Source organism: Cebus imitator, unplaced genomic scaffold, assembly GCF_001604975.1.
Source record: "Cebus imitator isolate Cc_AM_T3 unplaced genomic scaffold, Cebus_imitator-1.0 Scaffold32, whole genome shotgun sequence".
In the NCBI taxonomy this organism is placed as follows: domain Eukaryota; kingdom Metazoa; phylum Chordata; class Mammalia; order Primates; family Cebidae; genus Cebus; species Cebus imitator.
Genome location: NW_016107347.1, coordinates 3,153,795 through 3,174,549, shown reverse-complemented (window position 1 = coordinate 3,174,549; position 20,755 = coordinate 3,153,795). Strand labels below are relative to the sequence as shown.

At 46.8% G+C, this 20,755-nt stretch overlaps 1 protein-coding gene and 1 pseudogene across 4 annotated transcripts in view; one reads left to right on the top strand and one right to left on the bottom strand.

Moving 5' to 3' along the window:
• Window positions 1-20,755, bottom strand: part of IGSF3 (immunoglobulin superfamily member 3) — a 95,433-nt gene that overhangs the window by 23,285 nt on the left and 51,393 nt on the right. For 2 of the 4 annotated variants that reach the window (XM_017524188.2, XM_037736999.1), the window contains exons 3-8: window positions 17,354-17,731; window positions 15,083-15,493; window positions 10,574-10,963; window positions 9,146-9,205; window positions 6,268-6,669; window positions 2,292-2,696 (exon numbers count right to left, since the gene is read on the bottom strand). In XM_017524188.2, coding sequence (XP_017379677.1) covers window positions 2,292-2,696; window positions 6,268-6,669; window positions 9,146-9,205; window positions 10,574-10,963; window positions 15,083-15,493; window positions 17,354-17,731 — 2,046 coding nt within the window. The remainder of the gene's footprint in view (window positions 1-2,291; window positions 2,697-6,267; window positions 6,670-9,145; window positions 9,206-10,573; window positions 10,964-15,082; window positions 15,494-17,353; window positions 17,732-20,755) is intronic. The other 2 variants (XM_017524189.2, XM_017524190.2) reach the window with 2 other exon arrangements.
• Window positions 14,178-14,293, top strand: LOC119470507 (annotated as a pseudogene).

Genomic DNA, 20,755 nt, shown 5'->3' with positions numbered 1-20,755 from the left:
AAGTCTCCTGTGCCAACCACTGTTGATTCTCACCTTACAGTGAAAACACAACAGAAACCAACTCAAATACGACAGACACAAAGACGTCCTCAGAGCACATCCGGGGTCTCCCAACCTTCCAGCTACCTTATCTACCCGGGAGGCAATTATGACATAAAGGAAAATGTGAACATGTTTGCTCTATGGAGGCCAGAGAGACCTGGGCTCCAACCTCAGCTCCAATCTCAGTTTTGCCGCTTCACCTGCTGGCTTGCCTCCATCAAGATTTCCAGCCGCTTTGAGCCTTGGTTTCCTCATGAGCAAAATAGGGATACAAACACCTACATTATTAGGTTGCTGGATAAATTTAAAAAGAAAACATGAGTAAAGCACTAAGCACAAACCTGACATCTAAGAGAGACTTCAAACATTTTTTTCCTTGTCTGCCTTTAGTAACATCATAAATTAATCCAAATAATTAGAACCTTCAGTGAACTCATTCTGTATTCTTCCCTTAGGCACTCCAGTCTCAGATTCCGAGTAGTGCCAGAAACAGGCAGATACTAGGGATTTATTCAAAAAGGCAAAGTCAGACAACATCTTGGGGTCAGCACCTCCTCTACCTTCGACAGCTGCAGAGCCATGTGACAGGCACTGCTGCTCAGAAAACTGACCTTGAGGGCCAGAAGGAACCAAAAAAAGGTGCAATTACAATCCTAATGTCCCACTCAATAATGCAAGCAAGTGGGTACCTCGACATTTTCCACAACAAGGGTTCACATGAAATGGGGTCTCTGCTTAACCTTCCATTAACCTGAAAATCCACTTAAGCAAAACAGCCTCTTCCCAGAGCGTCTTGTCAGTCCAAGCAGAGGCTCTCACTGGCCAAAGGAACAGTCTCATCATATATACAATTCACTTGTTCCAAATCTGGTACAGAACAGAACTCTGTTAGGGTGAAAAGGGGTGAAGGAGAAACTCACAGTTGACCATTATTTAACCTCACACTGCTGGAAAAAACACTGTGGCCACCTAAAGTAAAGTAGTCTAGCAGACTGGGTCAGGCACTAACCGTGGCTGTTAGTGGGCAGAAAAATCCTCTGGCAAGGCGTTTGAGCCATCTTTGCAAGCCAAACCCTCGCCCTTTCTTGCACAGGTGCCTGCTCTAGCCGAGGCATGGGCTGGATGAGGGAAGGAACACAGGAGCCTACCGCCTGGGCTCCACCTTCCACCAGCTTCTAACCTGGCAGGAGACAAGGACAGACAGGAAAACCATAAGAGCTGCATATGCTTAACTGCTCCCACCTGTCAGCAGAAGAGCCGGGTGGGGAAAGTGTTTGCAGAAAGCCCCACTGACTAATGCTACCCAAATTAATGCATCCTTATGATCCACTTTGAGAGAGACTCAGCCTCCATAGAGGAAGGAGCTTGAATTCAAGCCCCATACAACTGGACAGAGCCTGGGTACAGGCAACACTGTGGGCAAAAGACACCAGGGTTCAAATCCTGGCTCCACTATTCACTGGGTACATGACCTTAGGCTGGTCACTTAAATATTTCCTGGGGTTACGTGCAATGCTAATAAAGTAAGTGACCTTCAGTGCCTAGCGCAAACAAGCTGTTCAGTAAGTGCCCATTACCCTCCCTCTTTCCTCAGAACTTCCTTGTCTGTGAACCGGGGACAGTGATATCTCTTCCACATAGTTGTACGAGGATTACAGGAGATGAGGTTGAATAAAGAGAAGGCTTTCTTTAAAACAACTGGCCTGTGTATTTCACAAATGTCCATGTCTTCACACACACACAGGTTAGGGAGCTGTTCTAGATTAAAGGAGCCTAAAGAGGCAGGGCAACAAATGTGATGTGTGATCCCTGAGTGGATCCTGATTTGGAAGGGAAAAAACTCTAAAGGACATGACTGGGACAACTGGGGAAATGCGGGTGATAGGACCACAATCACGTAAAATTCCAGGAGTGATCATGGTGCCGTGGGGGGGTGGGGGGGGGCAGGTTCTTAGGAGTTACATACTGAAGCACTTAGGAGGAGGTGTCCCGATGTCCACAGCATTCCCTCCAGTGACTCAAAAACAACAAAAACACAGAGGAAGAAAACAAGTGCTGTAAGACAACAACTGGCTATCGAGGGAAGGGGATACAAGGGTCCACTGCATGATTCGTAAAACCTCCTATTGATTTGAAACGCCTGTAAACGAAGAGCTGGGAAAGGAGGAGTGATGCTAAGGGCTCCACGCACACCTTGCACGCCTCCGCAGACGGCGCGAGCACACAGCCCGCCGGGCCGCAGCACTCACCTGGCTGCAGCACCCTGATCTCCAGCAGGTTGGAGGTCCTCTCCGCCAGCCGTGTCCAGGTGTTGTTGTAGTTCTTCCGCCACAGCTCCGCCACACACTGGTACTTGCCTGCTTCCGTGTCACTGGCTCGGCTGATGCTTAGACGGACGTTGTTGCTGGACTCAGCCTTCTCGATGGCAGTTCGGGTTCGGAAGCTGGAGGACCTGTCCCCCCACTGGACCCCTCCATCCCGGGTGAAGGTCACCAGGTCATGGAACTCCACCGTGCCCACTGGCTGGAACCGCCACGTCACCGACACGGGGACCCGGGCAGGATAGTGGGGTTTGATGATGCACTGTAAGTCAAAGGAGTCGCTGTAGGTCACCCCTGGTGTCCGAGAGATGGCTGTGACTGCAAAGCCCATTTCTGGAGACAGAGCAGAGAGATTCAACCAGAGGAGGCATGTGGCTTTCTCTGGGCAGTATGACATCAGCGATGGGCAGCTGGCAAAGCAAGCAGCGCAGAGCAGAAGGTCTCGGGGCCCCTTTTAAGCACTCAGGCTAGCGTTGCTTTTAGTGTCATGCTGAGGCCCAGTCCAACAGTTTACCAGGCTCCACAGAGAGGCCCACCAATTCCTCCTGAGCAGCACTAGCCCAACCCTTCCCAATGAGATCCCCCCGTGGATTTGCTCCTCCCCCGGAATTAGACACCACAGTCCTCTCAGGGACTGATTGCATGGAGGCAGGGTCACTCCTAGAAATCTTGACATTCCATGAGAAAACAGGAAAAGAAAGCCCCAAAGCCAGTTTCCTACATTGCATCGGAGGTAAACACAACCACGCAGCCCCAACACGTCTTTTCCTGGTCCCCTAATGCACTGGTGCCAAGAGGGGAAGCAGATGGAGTAGACCTCCAGTCCCTTTCCCACGTCCCTCATGAAATCCGAGGGCAGAGCAGGTGGGGACCTCCAGCGGCGTTGGGACAGCTGTCCTAAATGCAGAGTTCCGCATTCTCAGGGGCTGTAGCCTCTCAATATTCCTTACTGGATGGGCAGCACTGCTGAGCCCTAATACGGACTCCTCAATATGAGTACCTCAGAGTTCCTTCAGCCAGGAAATACTATTTAATATTCATACATTGATCATAATCACAAAGCTAACAGCGGCCAGTATTTATTGAGCCCTATCTAGGTGCAAGCATGGTGGCAGCTGCTTTGCTCACATCACGCCTCACCGAATCCCCCAGGCAACCCTGTAGAACAGGCAGGCTTATCATCTCTTCCTAGAGATGTAAAAACTGATGCAGAGAGAAGTTACATTGCCCAATATCAAGCATCTAGTAAGTCAATGACAGGGTTAGCCTCCAAATCCACCTGTAAGTGACTCCAGGGGCCTTTTTAGGTTGCTTTACCCATGGAAAGCATGACATAGTGGTTAAAGGTCTAGACTCTGGAGCCAGCAGCCAAGACTTTGATACTTCCTAGCTGAGTGACATTAAACAAGTTACTTAACTTCTCTCTGCCTCTGTTTTCCCATCTGTAAAATGGGTCCCTGTGAAGATTAAATAAGTCAGTGTTTATAAAATGCTTCAAATAGTACCCAGCACATGAGATATACTATATTTTATTAAATATGTATTTTGTTGAAAAATAAAATAGAGGGCTGGGCATGGTGGCACACTCCTGTAATCCCAGCACTTTGGGAGGCCAAGGCAGGTGGATCACGAGGTAAAGAGATGGAGACCATCCTGGCCAACATGGTGAAACCTGGTCTCTACTAAAAATACAAAAATTAGCTGGGCATGGTGGCACGTGCCTGTAGTCCCAGCTACCTGGGAGGCTGAGGCAGGGGAATTGCTTGAACCCAGGTGGCGGAGGTTGCAGTGAGCCAAGATCGCGCCAATGCACTCTAGCCTGGTGACAGAGCAAGACTCCTTCTCAAAAATGAAATAAAATAGCAATAAAGCAAAGTACTTTAAACTCTGCACGTGAAAGACGGGCCGCAGGATGAATCTTTTGGCTTTCTATGGGGAAGTTAGGTTGGCAAACAGTAGGTTCAATTTGCTGAAAACTCTGAACCTTCACTTTGGATTTCATAAGCTATCTCTATATACCCTTTAAAAAAAGTTTACGATACGGAGGCCCATCCTTAAACATGAAGTGGCTATGACGGTCACTGCACCTATGTGTAGGAGGTGTTGCATGACAGGGTATGGGACAGAACCTCAGGGACAGGACCCACACCAAGTGCTCCTGGTCTCACACCTGACGGAAAGAGAGCTTCTCCAAGCAAATGACTCTGTCTAGGCCTGAGACGGGCACATGTCATGGTCACAGAGCACCTGGGCTGCTCTAACATCATAATGGCTCATTGTGCATTTGGGACCCACATCTAATTACACTGATAAGAAAATTCATGTGTGTCATTGTTAACTTTAGACTGAAAAGACAACCTTAGTTACTTTAGAATGCCCTCCCATTCTTCCTTGTTCAGTCCTTTAGGCCACCTGATTATGGCTCCAGTCAGAGGTATCTCGGTGGTAGAGATCAGATGAACAGTATTGGCCCCAGGATCCCAGGGCAGAGCTCCTCAGTGCCCTTGGCTGTGAGAACCACCAGACATATGGTGTGTATGAAAAAACTCGGGATAACGTGAAACCACAAATTACTTCTAGAAACAATCCTCACTAATTCTAATCACTCCTCGGATATTCCTAACCTTCCAGGATGGTAAAAAACAAAACAAAATAACAAAAAACTACCAGTACTGGACATCCAAAAGTTGCCCCCCAAGTTCCATCTCATTGGCTCCACACAAGTGCTGAGTATGGACACAGGGCCTGGGCTGATCAGGAAACTCAATCGCTGGAGGAAGTTTCTAAGACAGAAATCTGAGCTGTATGATTACTGCAAAAAGCAGGTCAATCTTTAGGATTAAGCTTTAGAGAATAACTGTAAGTCTAATTTCAGAAGGGTAAGAAAATGGAGGACTCTGTTAGGGACAAAAACTGTTCAAGACTGCCATCTTTACTGGGATCATCCAAAAGCACCACTATCCCTACCTGCAAAAAAAAGGTGGTGACACAGTCGCAGCGAGTGGGACACAACGTTGCTGAGGCCAACCGATGTCCCCTGATAAACAGGAAGACCTGGCATGACAAGTTTCTTTCCCAGCAGTCACAGACTGGTGGCTTAAAATTTAATATACTGATTATATCAGGCAGATAAATGTTGATAGAAGCCTCTTTAACTACCCTGTGAGAAGCAAATCTAATCTTTGGTTTCAGCAAATGTCAAGGTATCTTTTCATTTCACGCTAATGAGGAAATAGCTTTGTTAGGCAGGGGCCCCATCGGGAGTAGATAAAAACTTGTAGCCTTAGGCAAAGTATTTAATGTGTCTCCTCAGTCTCAGTTTCCTCATAAAATGAAAGTGTTTGTCACTTGGCTGGGTAAGGATTCAATGGGACAACTCAGCTTAAGTGTTAAGGCTCAGCCAGGAACATAGTAAATGCTAAATAAATGACAATAGGTGATTTTGCATCCTTCTCTGCTCACTTTCAGGAAGGCTGGCCCCTGGGCAGCAGGGCGGGAGACATGTCACACAGTGCTCCGCCGCTGTGCTCTCTCTCTTCAAGGCCAGGCTGGCAGTGGCCACGTTCCCCCCACCTGGGGCCACCACTTCAATCACTAACCTGGACATAATTTGGATACCACTCCCTGCCAGCCAGACTAGGAGTTGTCACAGCTCCCAGCTATTGCTATCCCCCAGGAGCCCCATCATCCACTGTGGGTCCCTTCAACCCTGCTGGCAACACCTTAATTAGTTAAACCCTTCTAAGAAACAAAATAGACATAAAGGAAAGTACTTTAAACTCGCTATGTGAAAGACTGGCCACAGTGTCCTGCTAGAGCTCTGGCTGATAGAAGTCAGGATAAGGTGTCTGACACCAAAGCAGTCTCCATGGCAATCCCTCTGCCAGTCCCACCGCTCACTCACCGAGAGCTGTGATGGAGATGAGAGTGCTGGCCCGGCGCTCCCCGACAATCTGCCACTCGCCGTCCACTGCCCGCACCCATTCAGTCACGTGACATTCATACTGGCCCTCGTCCTCCTTCCTGCTGTTGAAGATGCCCAGGCTGAATGAGTTGGGCTGCACCTGCTCCATCTGGACGCCCCCAAAGCTGCTGCGCTCCCAGTAGGACGAGCCTGGCTGCATGGTGCCATCCCGGTCCAGCCACATGATATTGCTGCGGCGGTTCTGCCTGTCCACAAGCTGCCAGATGACAGAGAAGCGACCCTGAGGCCTGCCTGCCGTGCGGACGCTGCAGGAGAAGTGCAGGTCCTCGCCCTCAAGGATGACGCTGGCATTGCTGGCCACCTCCACGGAGATGCTGCTCTCTGGGAAGAGGGAGAGAGAAACACACTGGAGGCTTTATGGTCTCCACGGCGCCCTCCCCACAGAGGAAACAGGAGGAGTGGTGCAAATGGAATCATATTCAGGTATGGTGAGCCTCAGAGGGTAAAAACACTCTGACACTTGGTGCTGCAAGCCCCGGCTGGTTCTGGGCATTGCTCCCTGTGATTTTGGATCTGATAATCTAGGATGTTCTTTGCTGTGTGCAGAGGAGTGGGATAATGAGGTTCTAAGACCTGAGACTGAATAAGAACCTAAGAAATACAACATGGTGGCACGATGTTTAGCGCATAAAACAATTTATTGGACAATCTATTCAGCTGGAGTTCAGGGTGTTTCAAGTTGAATTTTCAGCAAAACGAGTAACTTCAAAATCCTACTTCACTTCACTCTTCCTACCATCCGGTACTAGAGCAATCAAATAAAGGCTGAACATCCATAATGTGCCATTTGAGTCCTTCAGGGCAATTTAGGAAATAGAAAAAAAAAAAAAAACGCAACAGGAAATATCTGGACGATTACGTGTGCTTAAGTGTGGGCAATAACGGAGCACAGATGGTCTGATTTCGCACAGTGTGTGAGGAGCGGGCTTTCATTCTTTCATTAACACAGAGGAATAAAGCAAAGCCAACAGCTCATCAGCACCACTCTCCCGCCTGGCCAGTCAGCCCTGGGGCTCCTTTGCTCTCTGCCTAGAAACATTCTGCCAATCAAAGTTTGGGATAAGGATTTCACTCCCTTCCCTGCCTCGTCTAGCCTCTGCTGCTCACTTAGCTATCTGAATTCACTCAGTCGAATTATTTAAACTGGACATGCCTCCACCTCTTTTTCTGTAAGACAGGTAGAGAGCTACCTTTAACTGCAGAATTCTTTAAATATTAAAAAGTATGTGAGATGACGCATATAGATTCACCTAACACACAGTAGGCTTTCAAAAACTGATCATCATGATCATGATTCATTTTACTATTTCACATAACTCTTTGTTTTTATAAACATCATAGGTAGCCTAATACATCTTAATTATGCATATAGTATTTTGTATAATTATCTACATTGAGTTCAAAAGGCTCATAAGTATTAAAGAACACAAAGCAACTAATTTGGCTCCAATTTTTCACGTACCACCCACATGAAATACATGCAATAATTTTAAACCAATTAATTAAATCGAATCCCAGATTTTAGGGGGCATACCCAATTACCAAGAGAAAACACACACATACACATAACAATGCATTTGAATCAAATCTTTTCTCTCCTTTATTTCCCCAACAGGCAGAAACAAAGACGAGCACTGAGCCCCAGCATGCAGCTCTTATTATAATGAGGATGGCTGCTACCCATTCTAGATTTGCTTGTTTTATTCGAAAAATAAAAGGTCTGGATGGGGCAGGGAATAGCGATTTTCCCAGGAGAGCAACCTACTCAAGGATTCATACCAGGACGCTTCACAGAGATGATCAGGCTCCTGAACGGTCACCATCTATAGCACTAGTGGTTAAGGGGATTGATTTGGAGACTTCCTAACTCTGTAATTCTGTGGTTCTTCCTTAACCTACCAAAGCTCCATTTTTCTTATGTGCAAAATGGAGATACTAATAGTGCCTACTTCTTAGGGCATGACATTGAGAGGATTAGAGGAGGTAATTATTTTTCATCATCATTAAGAACAACAATATTCCTCTTTAGATTAAAGACTCATCCCACTTTTACCAATTCAAAATAAGGGATTAAAAGGGCAACTTCGGCATAGGGGGAGAAAATCCTTTTGCTTATCTTAAGCAGAAGAATGACTTGCAGGACATCCCTCCCATCCCTTACTGTCATCCCCGTGGACACTTATGCAAGTCCTGGCTCATTTATTGTAAGGGCTACTATGTGGTGCTCTGTTGCTTCAGCAAGCCTGGAAAACCCACACAGTTAGAATGTGGGGCTACATGAAGAAAAGCTATTTTACTACAGCAGCGGAGGCAAAGGCAACTACAGAACTACAGACCTGGTGCCTCACTGCCCACTAAGACTATTTACAAGGGTTTCCAGGACTGAGAAAAGGCAGCTGACAATTTTAAACTCTCTGGATTAAGTGAAAACTAGGACAGAACTGATGAGAATCTGAGTACACGTTCACAAATGAAATTTCAAATCAGGAGGCTGATGGTGTAGCACAGGCTAAGTGCAGGGTGGTGGGTTTGAAGTTAGAAGCAGATATTTCCTAGTGCAATGCAAGCTCAACCACTAACTGAACAATCAGCTCTGTCACTTCCTGAGAGGTGCTCTGATTTCTTCGTTCATTAGATGGATATCATATTGGCCTCTACAAGGATTTGAGAGGTGGAAGCAGAGAAGGAGATGATATACGCAGAAGCACTTTGGTCTCTTAGGAGGAAAAGCGCCATTAAAATCCAAGGCATTATCACCATTCCCGATGTGATTGTTGTTGTTCTTTGGTAGACTTACCCAAGTGGCCTTGGGACAGGATCTGGTGGTGCTGGGGGACTTTAACTACCCAGTTATCTGCTGGAAAAGCAATATAGCAGGCCACAGATCATCAAACAAGTTCTTGGAAGGGGTTGGGGGAAATCTTAGTACAAAAATTATAGGAAGTAAACAGCGTGGCTGCCCTTCACTTGATCCTTAGAAAACAATGAGGAATTAGTTGCAGATTTAAGAGAGTCCATGGTTAAGGCAAGCACAGACTGACAGGAAAATAGTAAAGAGAGTAGGCATTCAATTCAATAATTTCAATTGTACAGTATTCAGCAAGCACCTACTCTATGCAAAGCACCATGCTAGGCATTGCAGGGAAAGGCTAAGAAACAAAAGAATTTCAAGGTAATTAGGGGTGTGTATGGTTTTAGCAAAATAATAGTAAGGGTAAAAGAAAATAACCCAGTTGATGAGAAAAGAAGAAAGGAGTGGCAGGAGGACAAGACGACCCCTGTGGCTACTTTTTATTTCGCACTTGAAGAGAAACATTTTACATATTGAAACATATAAATAAAAATGTAAAGGAAATTATTACAAGGCTCAGAAGAAGAATAGTTTGAGCAGCTGAGAAAAGGTTAAAGGTTAGTCTCAAAACTTTACCACTTGTTTAAAATCAGAGCATTGTTAAGTTTTTATTCTCTTTACTAAAAACAGAAGTATGAGAGAATGGGATTAAGAAGAATATCTTGATACTATGAATGTTTAAACACAGCACAAGCAAACACTGGTAGTTTCTGGAATCCCTAGCAATGGCTACTACCCACCCACACAACGCCAGCCTCCATGGAGGTCAGGGGCCCAGAGGCAGCCTCAGAAATCAGCTAAGCTTAAAAGGCTATGTTCCAGGAACGTGAGAGGTCCCATCCACTGACTTAGAAACGCAATTTCAACAGGGAAGAGCCACTTAGGGAAATGCCAGACTTTATACCTGAAAAACCCAGATGGCAAATCCTTAATAATGCACTTTATGATTTAAAATCCTCCCATAAAAGACCAACTCTCCTTAAGTAAGACTTCAAGGCAGGCATCTACCCACTTCTTCTGGGACTTGATTTCCACACAGGAGCAAACAGCCTTCTAGGATTCCTGGTTTCCCTCCAAGCTGAGCTGGCTCTGCTTGTGTATGCTCGGGGCTGCTAGCACTCGGATAGGCCTATGCCCAGCCCCCGCCTGCCAACAAGCCCCTGATCCTGATCCTCTGCTATGAGGAGCCTGCTACCTGTAGGCAGGTGGGCTACACAGGGAAGAGAGGCCCAGTGGTTTTTCTTCCAGCCTTGCACCAACCTCGAGGGTTCCACCTGCCCTCCCCTCACCCTCACTACGCCGTTCTTTCTCCCCCTACCTCCCCGAAGTGATGCTGAACCGCAGGAGAAGAAAGCAGCACGTCTCTCTACTTACTGAGGGGGAAGACTATGATGGGGATGTTCTTGGGACGCTTGCTCTCCTTGTCAATGAATTCCCCGGTCACGGTTTTCTCTCGCTCAGTCACCCGGCAGTTGTATTTCCCGCTGTCTTCCTGGCGGAGGTGGTAGATCTTCAGCACAAAGACACTGTCGCTCTCTTTGGCCACCTTAAGCTGTCCCCTGGCTTCCCGGTGGGCGAATTCGCTGTTGAGGACAGGCACGGCGTTAGGGCCCATTGTGGCAATGAGCGAGCTGTTGAAGGCCCAGGAGACAGCAAAGTAGCGGTCGGGAACATTCTGAGCCTCCAGGATGCATCTGAACTCCACCGGCTCACCCACTGTGTGCAGCCGCTTCTCTGTTTCCAGCCGAACAGTGAATTCTTTGTCTGGGAGAACAAGGAGAGAGACACATCCTGGATGAATGAGGGCCCCCGCCAGCTAAACCACCTCAGCACATTCCCACTACCCTTCCTTTTTACAATACTAACTGCGGGGAGGACCACAGCGCTGATCTTGAGAGGAAAATCCAGCTCAGACCCAGGTCATCTGAGGTCCAGAGAAACCCCTGGATATCACAGAGAGAATTCAAAACGAGTTCAGCCCAGACAGTCTAAACAACTTGTTACCTCAGTTAGGACGAAGGGGCCTCAGTCCAATGTTTTAGACGTCTTAGATGAGCCCCCCAGGTCAGTGAGGAGCTAGCAATATCACTCAAATGGTAGATCACAAAGACCTCGCCTTGATATATGCACTCAGAACTCCATTTAAGCAACAGCATTATAAATACTTTTAGCAGATATTGTAAAACTGACCCCACTGAGGTCTGTGCAAAAAAAAATTACAGAGTGGCCTAACAAATGCTCAAAGATGACTATATTACAATTCCCTCTCTACCCACCATGTGAATACTACAAACAAGACGTGGGTAAGACAAACCCTAACAGAATCACATAGAAAAAATGAAAACTAATGTCTGTTCACTAGTGTACTACCTGTCAGATCGAGTCTTCCGGTAAATTTCAGGGGAAGTAGGTACTTCCCCACTAAAGTACCTACTAAGTACTTTTACTTTAGGAGGAAAGTACCTACTTTAGTGGGAAAGTACCTACTAAGTACTCTCACGCCTGGTTAAACCCTGGTAGGTACTTTCGCACTTAGTAAGTACTTAGTAGGTACTTTAGTGGGAAAGTACCTACTTTCGCTGAAAGCCAGACATCCTCTGAAATGATCACTAAACCCAAGCAGCCTCCGGAGAGCTAGGTGTTTTTTTCAATTTGTATTTATTTATTTTAAAATTTTTATTTATTTACTTATTTATTGCGACAAGGTCTCGCTCTGTCGCCCAGGCTGGAGTGTAGTGGCACGATCAGGGCTCACCGCAGCCTCGACTTCCCGGGCTCCAGCCATCCTCCCACCTTAGCCTCTTGGGCAGCCACCACATCCGGCTGATTTTTGTTGAGCTGGGTGTTGAACCAGGCGTGAGGGGGTGATCACAGACGGACTCGCCACCACTAACAGCAGCACTACAACCTGTGTGCTGGTGTGCAGTGGCTGGTAATCTCATGAGGCAGCTATCTTATCTCATAGACACCCAGGGCAGAAGTCAGGGGGAAGAAAACGGAGTTAAGGGTTAGAGACTGGAGCTGTGACCACTGCCCAGTTCTAGCTCTGTTCCTCTAAAAAGAACACCGAGGGGGAAAATCCCATGGCAGAGACGTTTGAATTCCACGTAGATTCATTAGCTCTAACCTTGCCTGCCTTCCCTAGACTGCCATTTCCCATTATCTTCAAGACCTTACCCATTCATCCCTGTCCCCAGCATTCTTCAAGCAGACAAGGATTCTGCTTATTGAGAAGGGGGCAAAGGAAGAGGACTTTTTATTCATACAAAATCTTTTGATGCCCAACACAGAAAACATTCAGGTGAAGCAAGGGGGGCCCACCCAGGCCCTCACATGCCTTCTCCTGTACTCCTGGGCATGCTCACTTGCACATGAACACCCCACACACCCATGGCTAACCTCCTAGGCACCTCTGAGGGGCGCCCAGGGTTCCAAAAACACTTCAAATCTCTTGGCCCACAGAGTCAAGCCCCAGCTCTACATCACAGCATTTGGGGCTTCCGGCCGCCTTTCCTCTCATCACGCATATCCGGAACACAACATCTAATCAGACTTGACTTCTTTCTGCTTGCCAAATATACCAAACACTTTTACTTCTGTACTTTTATGCTTCTCCTCCTGCTGACTCCTCAAGCTTCCACACTCAGTTCAAGTCACAAAAGTTAATGGTTTTCCTGGATTTGTCTTATCAACCCTCACATTCAGAGAAAATAGGAAGAGCAAGAACACTTCCTATTTCCTGTATTCCTAGAGCACTCTAAACAAATGCTATCAATGCACTTAGCACATTCTACTTGGCCATTGGTTCTCAGGTCTGCCTAAGGGCTAGGCATCTTTGAAGCCCCTAATGCCTATCACCATCACACCTTCAATGCTGTGGAGACGGACTACATGTTTATTGAAATGAACTAAGAAAAGGGTAGAGTTGGAGATGCAACTGCTGAACCTGAACAGCACAGGAATGGAGAGTGAAGTCATCAACCTTTTTTTCCACTCAGTTTTCCCTTTGCTGGCTTAGTCTAGATACATTTTCAGGGTAAATTCAAAAAGTTCTAATTCCAAATTGGTAAGATTAAAATAAAGAAGATTAACTGATGCAACCTAATTTAAATGCATTAAGACTCAAAATTTGGCCCAAACTTTTGAAGCTGATCTTAAAACTATCCAGGAAGGGAAAGGATACACATAAAATAAAGCCCCTTGGATAGATTTCTTAATATTGAAAGATCCAGAAGCTGCTGAATGTCCTAGAGAGCAGATAAAGTTCTCCCCATGCAGGAACGCAACCCCTATGGTAAAAGCTCTCACACCCATTAGATGACTTACTAAAATGATGTCCAGAAAGTTGCTTCTGCCCTAGAAGCTATGCTTGAAAGAATGTAGATAACAAAAGAATCACCTGGGAAGCGTGCTGGAAATCCAGCTTCCCAGGTCCCATCCCAGGAGCCTCTGATTGAAGACTTCTGGGACGAGGCCCCAGAATGTGTACTGTTAGGTGAGTCTGAAGCACTGCTCTAGAATGGCAGAGGAAGTATGCAAAGACCCAGACAAGTGAGTGCAGCCAATGGGGCAGGGAGACCAAGAGACAGGTCCTGAAGAGGGACCCCACTTGTACTGAGACTTCAGACTCCCCAGCTCCTATCCCAAAAGCTACACCTCCACTCACTCAGCAGAACCACCACAGCCCTCACCAGAAATGAGTATCCACACAAGGAAAGGCTTTAAGGCCACTCACTGCAGCTCAGTGATGGCACAGCAACCGCTCCCACCAAAGCTGGGGGAGCTGAAGGCCCACGTGAGAGCCTGCCCCTCAGCCCAGCAGAGGTAGCCAGCGCCAGCGACAGCTGTCAGCTCTGGCCTGGAGCCTGGTGGGCTCAGGAGCTTGGGGAGTAGAGTCTGGGGCCACAGGAGATACCAAGAGGAGCTGGGAAGGGTTTCTGCTGACTGAGCCACCACCATTTTGCCTCAGCTCTAAAGAAATCATGGAACCCCCCCGAACGCGCCCGATCTCATCTGATCTCGGAAGCTAAGCAGGGTCAGGCCTGGTTACTACTTGGATGGGAGACCACCTGGGAGTACCAGGTGCTGTAGGCTTAATTTCTTTTAAAAATTAAAAAAGAAATCATGTAACCTCCTCAGGAACCCTTCCAGGTCTTCACTCAAGAAAATATCTACAGTGGAACCTGGTACTCTCAGACTGGCCTCATCAACTTGCCCTATGACTCCTCCTCGGCCCCAACATAAAGTAAACTGCATTCAGCATCCTCACTTGCAAAATGGGAGTCCTACTACCTACTCACCTCACAGAACGTCTGGGGGACTGTGAAGTAATATGTGATAAAGTATTTTGGAAATTACAAAATCTCACCCAAGAATATTATTAGATAAAAAAACAGTAATTTAAGCCAAAATGTCTCTAGTTCATACTGTTAGACCTTGGATGGAAGTCTCATTATCTCAAATGTCTTCTGGAAATGAAACCAGATGGGTACCTGAGGAAGGCAACGTCATTAAATGGGGCAGCAACTGTGGCTAATGGGAATGAAAGCCCCGGGTTTTAAGATGCAAATGGTTTCTCGGAAAACTCCCAATTTTTAAAAAGGGTTTCTAATTCAAGAAAATGTAAACACCCTGTAGGTCAAAGATAGCAGGTCTCTAAGCAGGATTCAATCTGCAACACCCACCTGTGACTCACGTCCTAGGACGCCCATGCCCCGCACATCCCTCAGCTTCCTCTGGCTGTATACAAGACTGGCTTTAACTTCACATGAAAACCTGCTGCCCTGGTAGAGGTGCCCAAAGAAGGAGTCTCCATACCCTCCCAGTATCTGACAACCTTCACCACCTGGTAGAAGACAGGACAAGAGGCTCAGAGACACTGACCAGTTGGCTGGACGTTGACCACAGCTCCCTCGGAACGCTTTCGGGTCATAGCATACCACGACCCATCGGGATCCTGGATCCACTCAGCGGCCTCGCAGTAGAACTCGCCCTGGTCGGAAGGCTGCAGGTGGAAGATGGTGAGGCGGAAGGTGGTCCTCCCCAGCTTGTCAAGACGCACCTCCCCCAGGCTCTGCCTCTGGGCATATTCGCTGCTGGACTGAAGCACGAAATCTCGGCTCAGGGAGATGACCTCCACGGGCTTCTCGCCACCTTTCTGCCGGAGCCAGGCCACAGACAGGTGGCTGTGCTGAACGGTCTCTGAGGACACCTCACAAGTGAGCTCCAGCGGGTCCTGCTCCACTCTGTGCAGAGTCTGGGGCATGGCAGTGGTCTGCAGGGAGTCTAGGATCACTGCAACACAGAAATGTCCCGAGATTGCAGTCACAAAGCCACAGAATCTGAGACTCCCAGGGGCTAAGCTCCCATTCCATGCAGGCATCACTGCACTGCGTCCCTAACAGCCATCCCTGAACTACTGATTCAAAGCCACAGACAGCCCCAAATGCACATAGACAGAAAGAGTTTTCTGTTTGGATCTCGAAATGCATTATTTTGGTACTTACACTTACCTGTTTGGTATTTTAACAACACTTGGATAAAACATGGGGTGTATTTCATATTACATAATCAATGAACTCCCTGAAAATACTGTTTTGAACAATTGTCTTTTAGGTCAAATAACATTTGTTATTGATTCTACCACTGCTCTGAGATACTTTAACCTCACTTTTGACTGATCCTCAAATGGAAATGCCTCCTGGAACTTTTAGTTTTACCTTTCTAGACAACATCCTTATTTTCCCCTTTCTCTCCTTCCCACACCCCCTTTCTACAACTTACTTCAGAAAGGCAGCCCTGGAGAGACTATGTTTTTAAAAACCGTTTTTAGTAGAGAAAATCATCATCATACCCTATTTTTAGTAGGTTTAATTTTCACGTAATTCATCTATCAAACAGGTCCTCGCTGGAAGGAAGCCACAGTGTGGAGAGATCCAGGCAAGAGGAGAGTTCCTCTGTGATCCCCCAGAATCATACCCGGATCCTTGCTTGCCTCTTTCTGGAGATTAAGTAGCACCACCTCCCTGTCTGATGAGAGTACCCTAGTCACAACTAATATGTGTTTTCTCCCTGTTCTCACCCAAGGATTGGGTCTTAAAGGTCTCCTGCTGGGAACAGCTGGGCGTGGTGGCTCATGCCTGTAATCCCAACACTTTGAAGGCTGAGGAAGACGGATCACCTGAGGTCAGGAGTTTGAGACTGACCAGCCTGACCAACATAGAGAAACCCCGTCTCTACTAAAAATACAAAAATTAGCCAGGCATGGTGGCACACGCCTGTAATCCCACCTACTCAAGAGGCTGAGGTAGGAGAAACGCATGAACCTGAGAAGGGGAGGCTGCGGTGAGCTGAGATCACACCATTGCACTCCAGCCTATGCAACAAGAGCAAAACTCTGTCCCAAAAAAAAAGGTCGCCTGCTGGGACCCAGACTTGTTAGAGAAAGGAAAAATAAACAAATAATAGTATTTGTATTAAGAAAAGAATTAGCAACACCCACTGCTGAGCTGTGATAATACAAACTGGAAATGAAGACAGGCAGAAAAACAGAACAGCCCTTTCACACTGGCAAACACGGTGACCAGTGCCGCCCACGTCGGAAGCTCCCACCTCCCTCTTCCTCATGTCTCCTTCAGCATTAAGGAGCAACAAGGGAGACAGCCAGGTCATAGTTCCTCACACATGGAGCCAAAGGACTTGCAATGTACGAGGTTTGAGCAAGAACTCGGAGCCACATGTGCTTCCTGCTTCAGCAGCACCCCGTGGGTCTCAGAGCTGCCCAAAGGCCTATCTTCCCGAGAGGTTTCTCCTCTCTTCCAACTGATGTCATAGGTCTTCTCTTCCTTGTCATTCAGATCATCAGCCACAATGTTCTTGCCTTATATTTCATATCCCTTTTCACCAGTTAAGGGTTAGTTAACTTATGAATGTCTTAACATCTGCATTAGACTTTTTTAAAGTTTCAGCCTCAACCATCTATTATTTACAAGTGAACGCAGAAATTTAGTTTACTTGTGCTAGCTGTTGACCCCTAAAATATGTGGGGAGTTGTGGGATTTTTAAAAAGTCAAATGTGTAGCATAAAGCAAAATTCCACTACTAAAGAACTGAGTCAGGCCTGGCGCTGGCCATGTGAAAACAGTGTCTCCTTACCTACTAGGTTCATCTTCGCACTGTAACTCCCAAAGTACCGGTCATCAGTGTTGGGTGTGTGGCATTCATACTCCCCGGCATCCCGGGCCTGAAGATCTGTGATGTGCAATAGGGCCGAGTTCCCCTGGACTCTTTCTATGAAGATCTTCCCTCCGCGGACTCGCTGGGTGTAGATGGCATAGGGGAAGGAAGAGTCCACGGTGCTGACGATCTGCACCTCTCGCTCTGGGGCTGAAGGCAGGTAAATGGACCACTGGAAATTCTGCTCAGAAGGTCCCTGGTAGCCACTCACATTGCACCAGATAGTGATGTGAGAGCCCTCCGTGCGGTACAAGGGTCCCTCCTGAACGGTGACCTGCCGCTGTGCTGACACCACACCTACGAGGAAGAGAAACACACGCAACATGTTCACTTACTTCTCAGACCAAAATGCAAAGCAGGCAGCAATCTCCAAAGGGTTTGTTATGTGTGTGACATGATAATGATATAAATAGCTTACTGGCCCTTCCAAAGGCGCTCTGTGATTTATAAATATTAATTAAAATACTCTGTGGTAAAGCACTGTCCCTAATTTGCATATGTGGGAATCTGATCACGAAAAGATATGGTTTTGTTACTTATTCAACAGCTGACCCTTGGGAGTTTCATTTAGTCCCTTTGTTTGTCATTTATGTGGCAGTTTTACATCTATTTATTAATGCTGTTTATAAAGTTTTTAATAAAATGAGCAGGAAAAGTTGAATCCTTGGCACAGATTGAGATGAAAACAAATTAAAGCAACCATCTAGAAATTTGGCTGAAATGAAATGCTTCTTCCTTGGTCCAAGCACTGGTGGGAGGGAGTCCTGGGAGTACCTTTTTTTCTGGTGCTGCACCCTTCATTTTCCCATGTAGCTACTCCCCGACATCACCCCAAGGAGCATTCCTTAGTTTCTCTTCCGTCCATAAATGGAGGCAGAACTGAGCTCCTGCGCCTGCTATGGTTTTAAGCTGAGCACACACAAATACAAATGTGAAGAGCTGAAGCAGATCCCTGATGCCCAGATTCCCACAAACTAACAAAGGAGGGAACTGACAGTGCCCCGCCAAACCTGTGACAAGGACAGTCAGGCCACTCTTGAGTTTCCCACTCAGATTCCCCCACTGACCTCCTGCCTTCTGGCTGAGGTACTGTTCTTCAAGGTCACTTCTGTCTGCCTTCTCCGTGTTCTTCTTAAAGTGGCATGGTGCATTTAATTTCTCATTTCATGCCAACTCAGCCCTGATGGTGCCTGAGCCACTCAGAAAGTGGGAGGGGCACACCCCTGCCTCTCCCCTTCGGCAGCAGTCACGCGCTGCAGTTTGTGAAAAGAGCAGGGGAGTTCCAGCAGCAGCTTTGCCACCAATGAGAGCTGGCTGTGTCATCTCAGACAACTTGCTCTTCTCCAGACCTTGATCTCCTCATCTCTCAAATGATTGCTAAGAAGGCTTTGGAGAGGACTAGCATGGGTTCCAATGCTGGCTTCATCAGTTATTGACTGTAATCTTGGATAGCTACTTAACCTCACCGAGCCTCAGTTTTCTCATCTGTAAGATGGGGATAATAAAGCATGCCTCATAGGATTATTGAAAAGATTTAATATGAAAACATCTGGAAAGCCCCTAGCACAGAGCCTGGCCCGCAATCAGTCCTCAGTAAAGAGCTGCTGGCTAAGACATCCTCTGGCTCCGGATCCGCAGAGGATAGGATTTGGCCAATGACTGCTTAAGGACATTTCAATGGCCTCTTGACAATGACACCATCACCGGGCCACCCACCTCCACCCACAGCTGCGGCCCATTCTTGTGACAGTTTCCCCTTTCCCCCACAAATGGGAATGGTGGCTGCCCCAGCGTATGCCTCTCTGAAGTGGACCCAGCTGGTGAATCCACTTCACCAGCACTATCACTATGACAGAGCAACTACAACCAACCCCCACCCATCCCCTGCAAAGAGGGCTGCAGGCAGGTCAGGGCACACCAGCAACTTCAAGGACTGCTTTTTTAAATATCCAGGATAGCTCAAATACTAGTAGAGTGCGGCTCTCAGCCCAGCCCAGGGGGTACTGTGCTCAGTGTAAGCTGATCTAATCTGCAAGACGACAGACCTCCAAACAGCCCATACTATTATGAAAGGCCCATGGCTTACAAAACTTTAATTCATGCAGAACCTTTCCTCACAAACAAAATCTTACACAGAACCCATACTGGCTTCGGCAGCATCAGGAAAAATAAAAAATTGGCAGGGGGAGGAAATAAACAGAACAACTGGTATGTGAATTTATTTGATACATTCCAGTTGATGACATTAATTATGATATTTAAAGTCACTATGAGGACAATTCATTAGTAATATCAGTATGTGAAAATACGGTGTGTAACATTTTTACTACATGTACAATCATGCACTGAATAACATTTCAGTCAATGAAGAAACACATGTACAACAGTGATCGTGTAAGATTACAGGTATTGATCGACTTACCACCTATGCAACTTACGACCACAATCGCTAGCCACGACTGCTCCGCGTCTGGCAGCACAAACGTTGCCCAGCTGGGCGTACGACAGTGCGGACCAGCTTCCGGCAGCACTACCATCTCCGCGTACACCATTTCAACTGTACATATAGCCTACTCAACTTACGACCAAATTGTGTTACGACGGGTCCGTAGTCCCGACCGTGGTTGTAAGTCGAGCACTAGCCGTATAACGGAGCATACATAGGAATCTAATATATGGCACTTAATGTTGGCATGGCAGATCAAGTAGGGGAAATTACTGATATTCAGTAATGGTGCTGGGACATTTGATTTTCCATATGAAAATATATAAATGAAAAGATATATCCCATCTAGGTTTGTGGAAATATACTCTGATGTTCACACAAGGATGAAATTGCCCAATGACACATTTCTCAAAACATACCCCCATCATTAAGTGACACATGACTGTATACACACACACACACACACACACACACAGAGTAACATTTGAATCAAATATTTGCAGTATTCCTGAAACACAGAACACTTTGAAAACAAATTTAACTACATTCGTAATGTTGGGTCTAATTTGAATTGCAGTGTTCTATGACCACAGAGCAACTCCGACCAACACCGCCCGCCCCCATCCAACCCCTGCAAAGAACGCCCCCATCCAACCCCTGCAAAGAATGCTCCCATCCAATCCCTGCAAAGAAGGCTGGAGGCAGGTCAGGGTGCCAGCATCTTCAAGGACTGCTTCTCAATCCTGGGCCTACACGGAAATCACCTGGGGAGCTCTAAAAAAAATAACAGTGCCTGGTCCCCACCTGACATAACTGGTCCTAGGATTAATTAAGACTTTTTTTTTTTAAAGTTCCCTAGATGATTCAAATCAGGT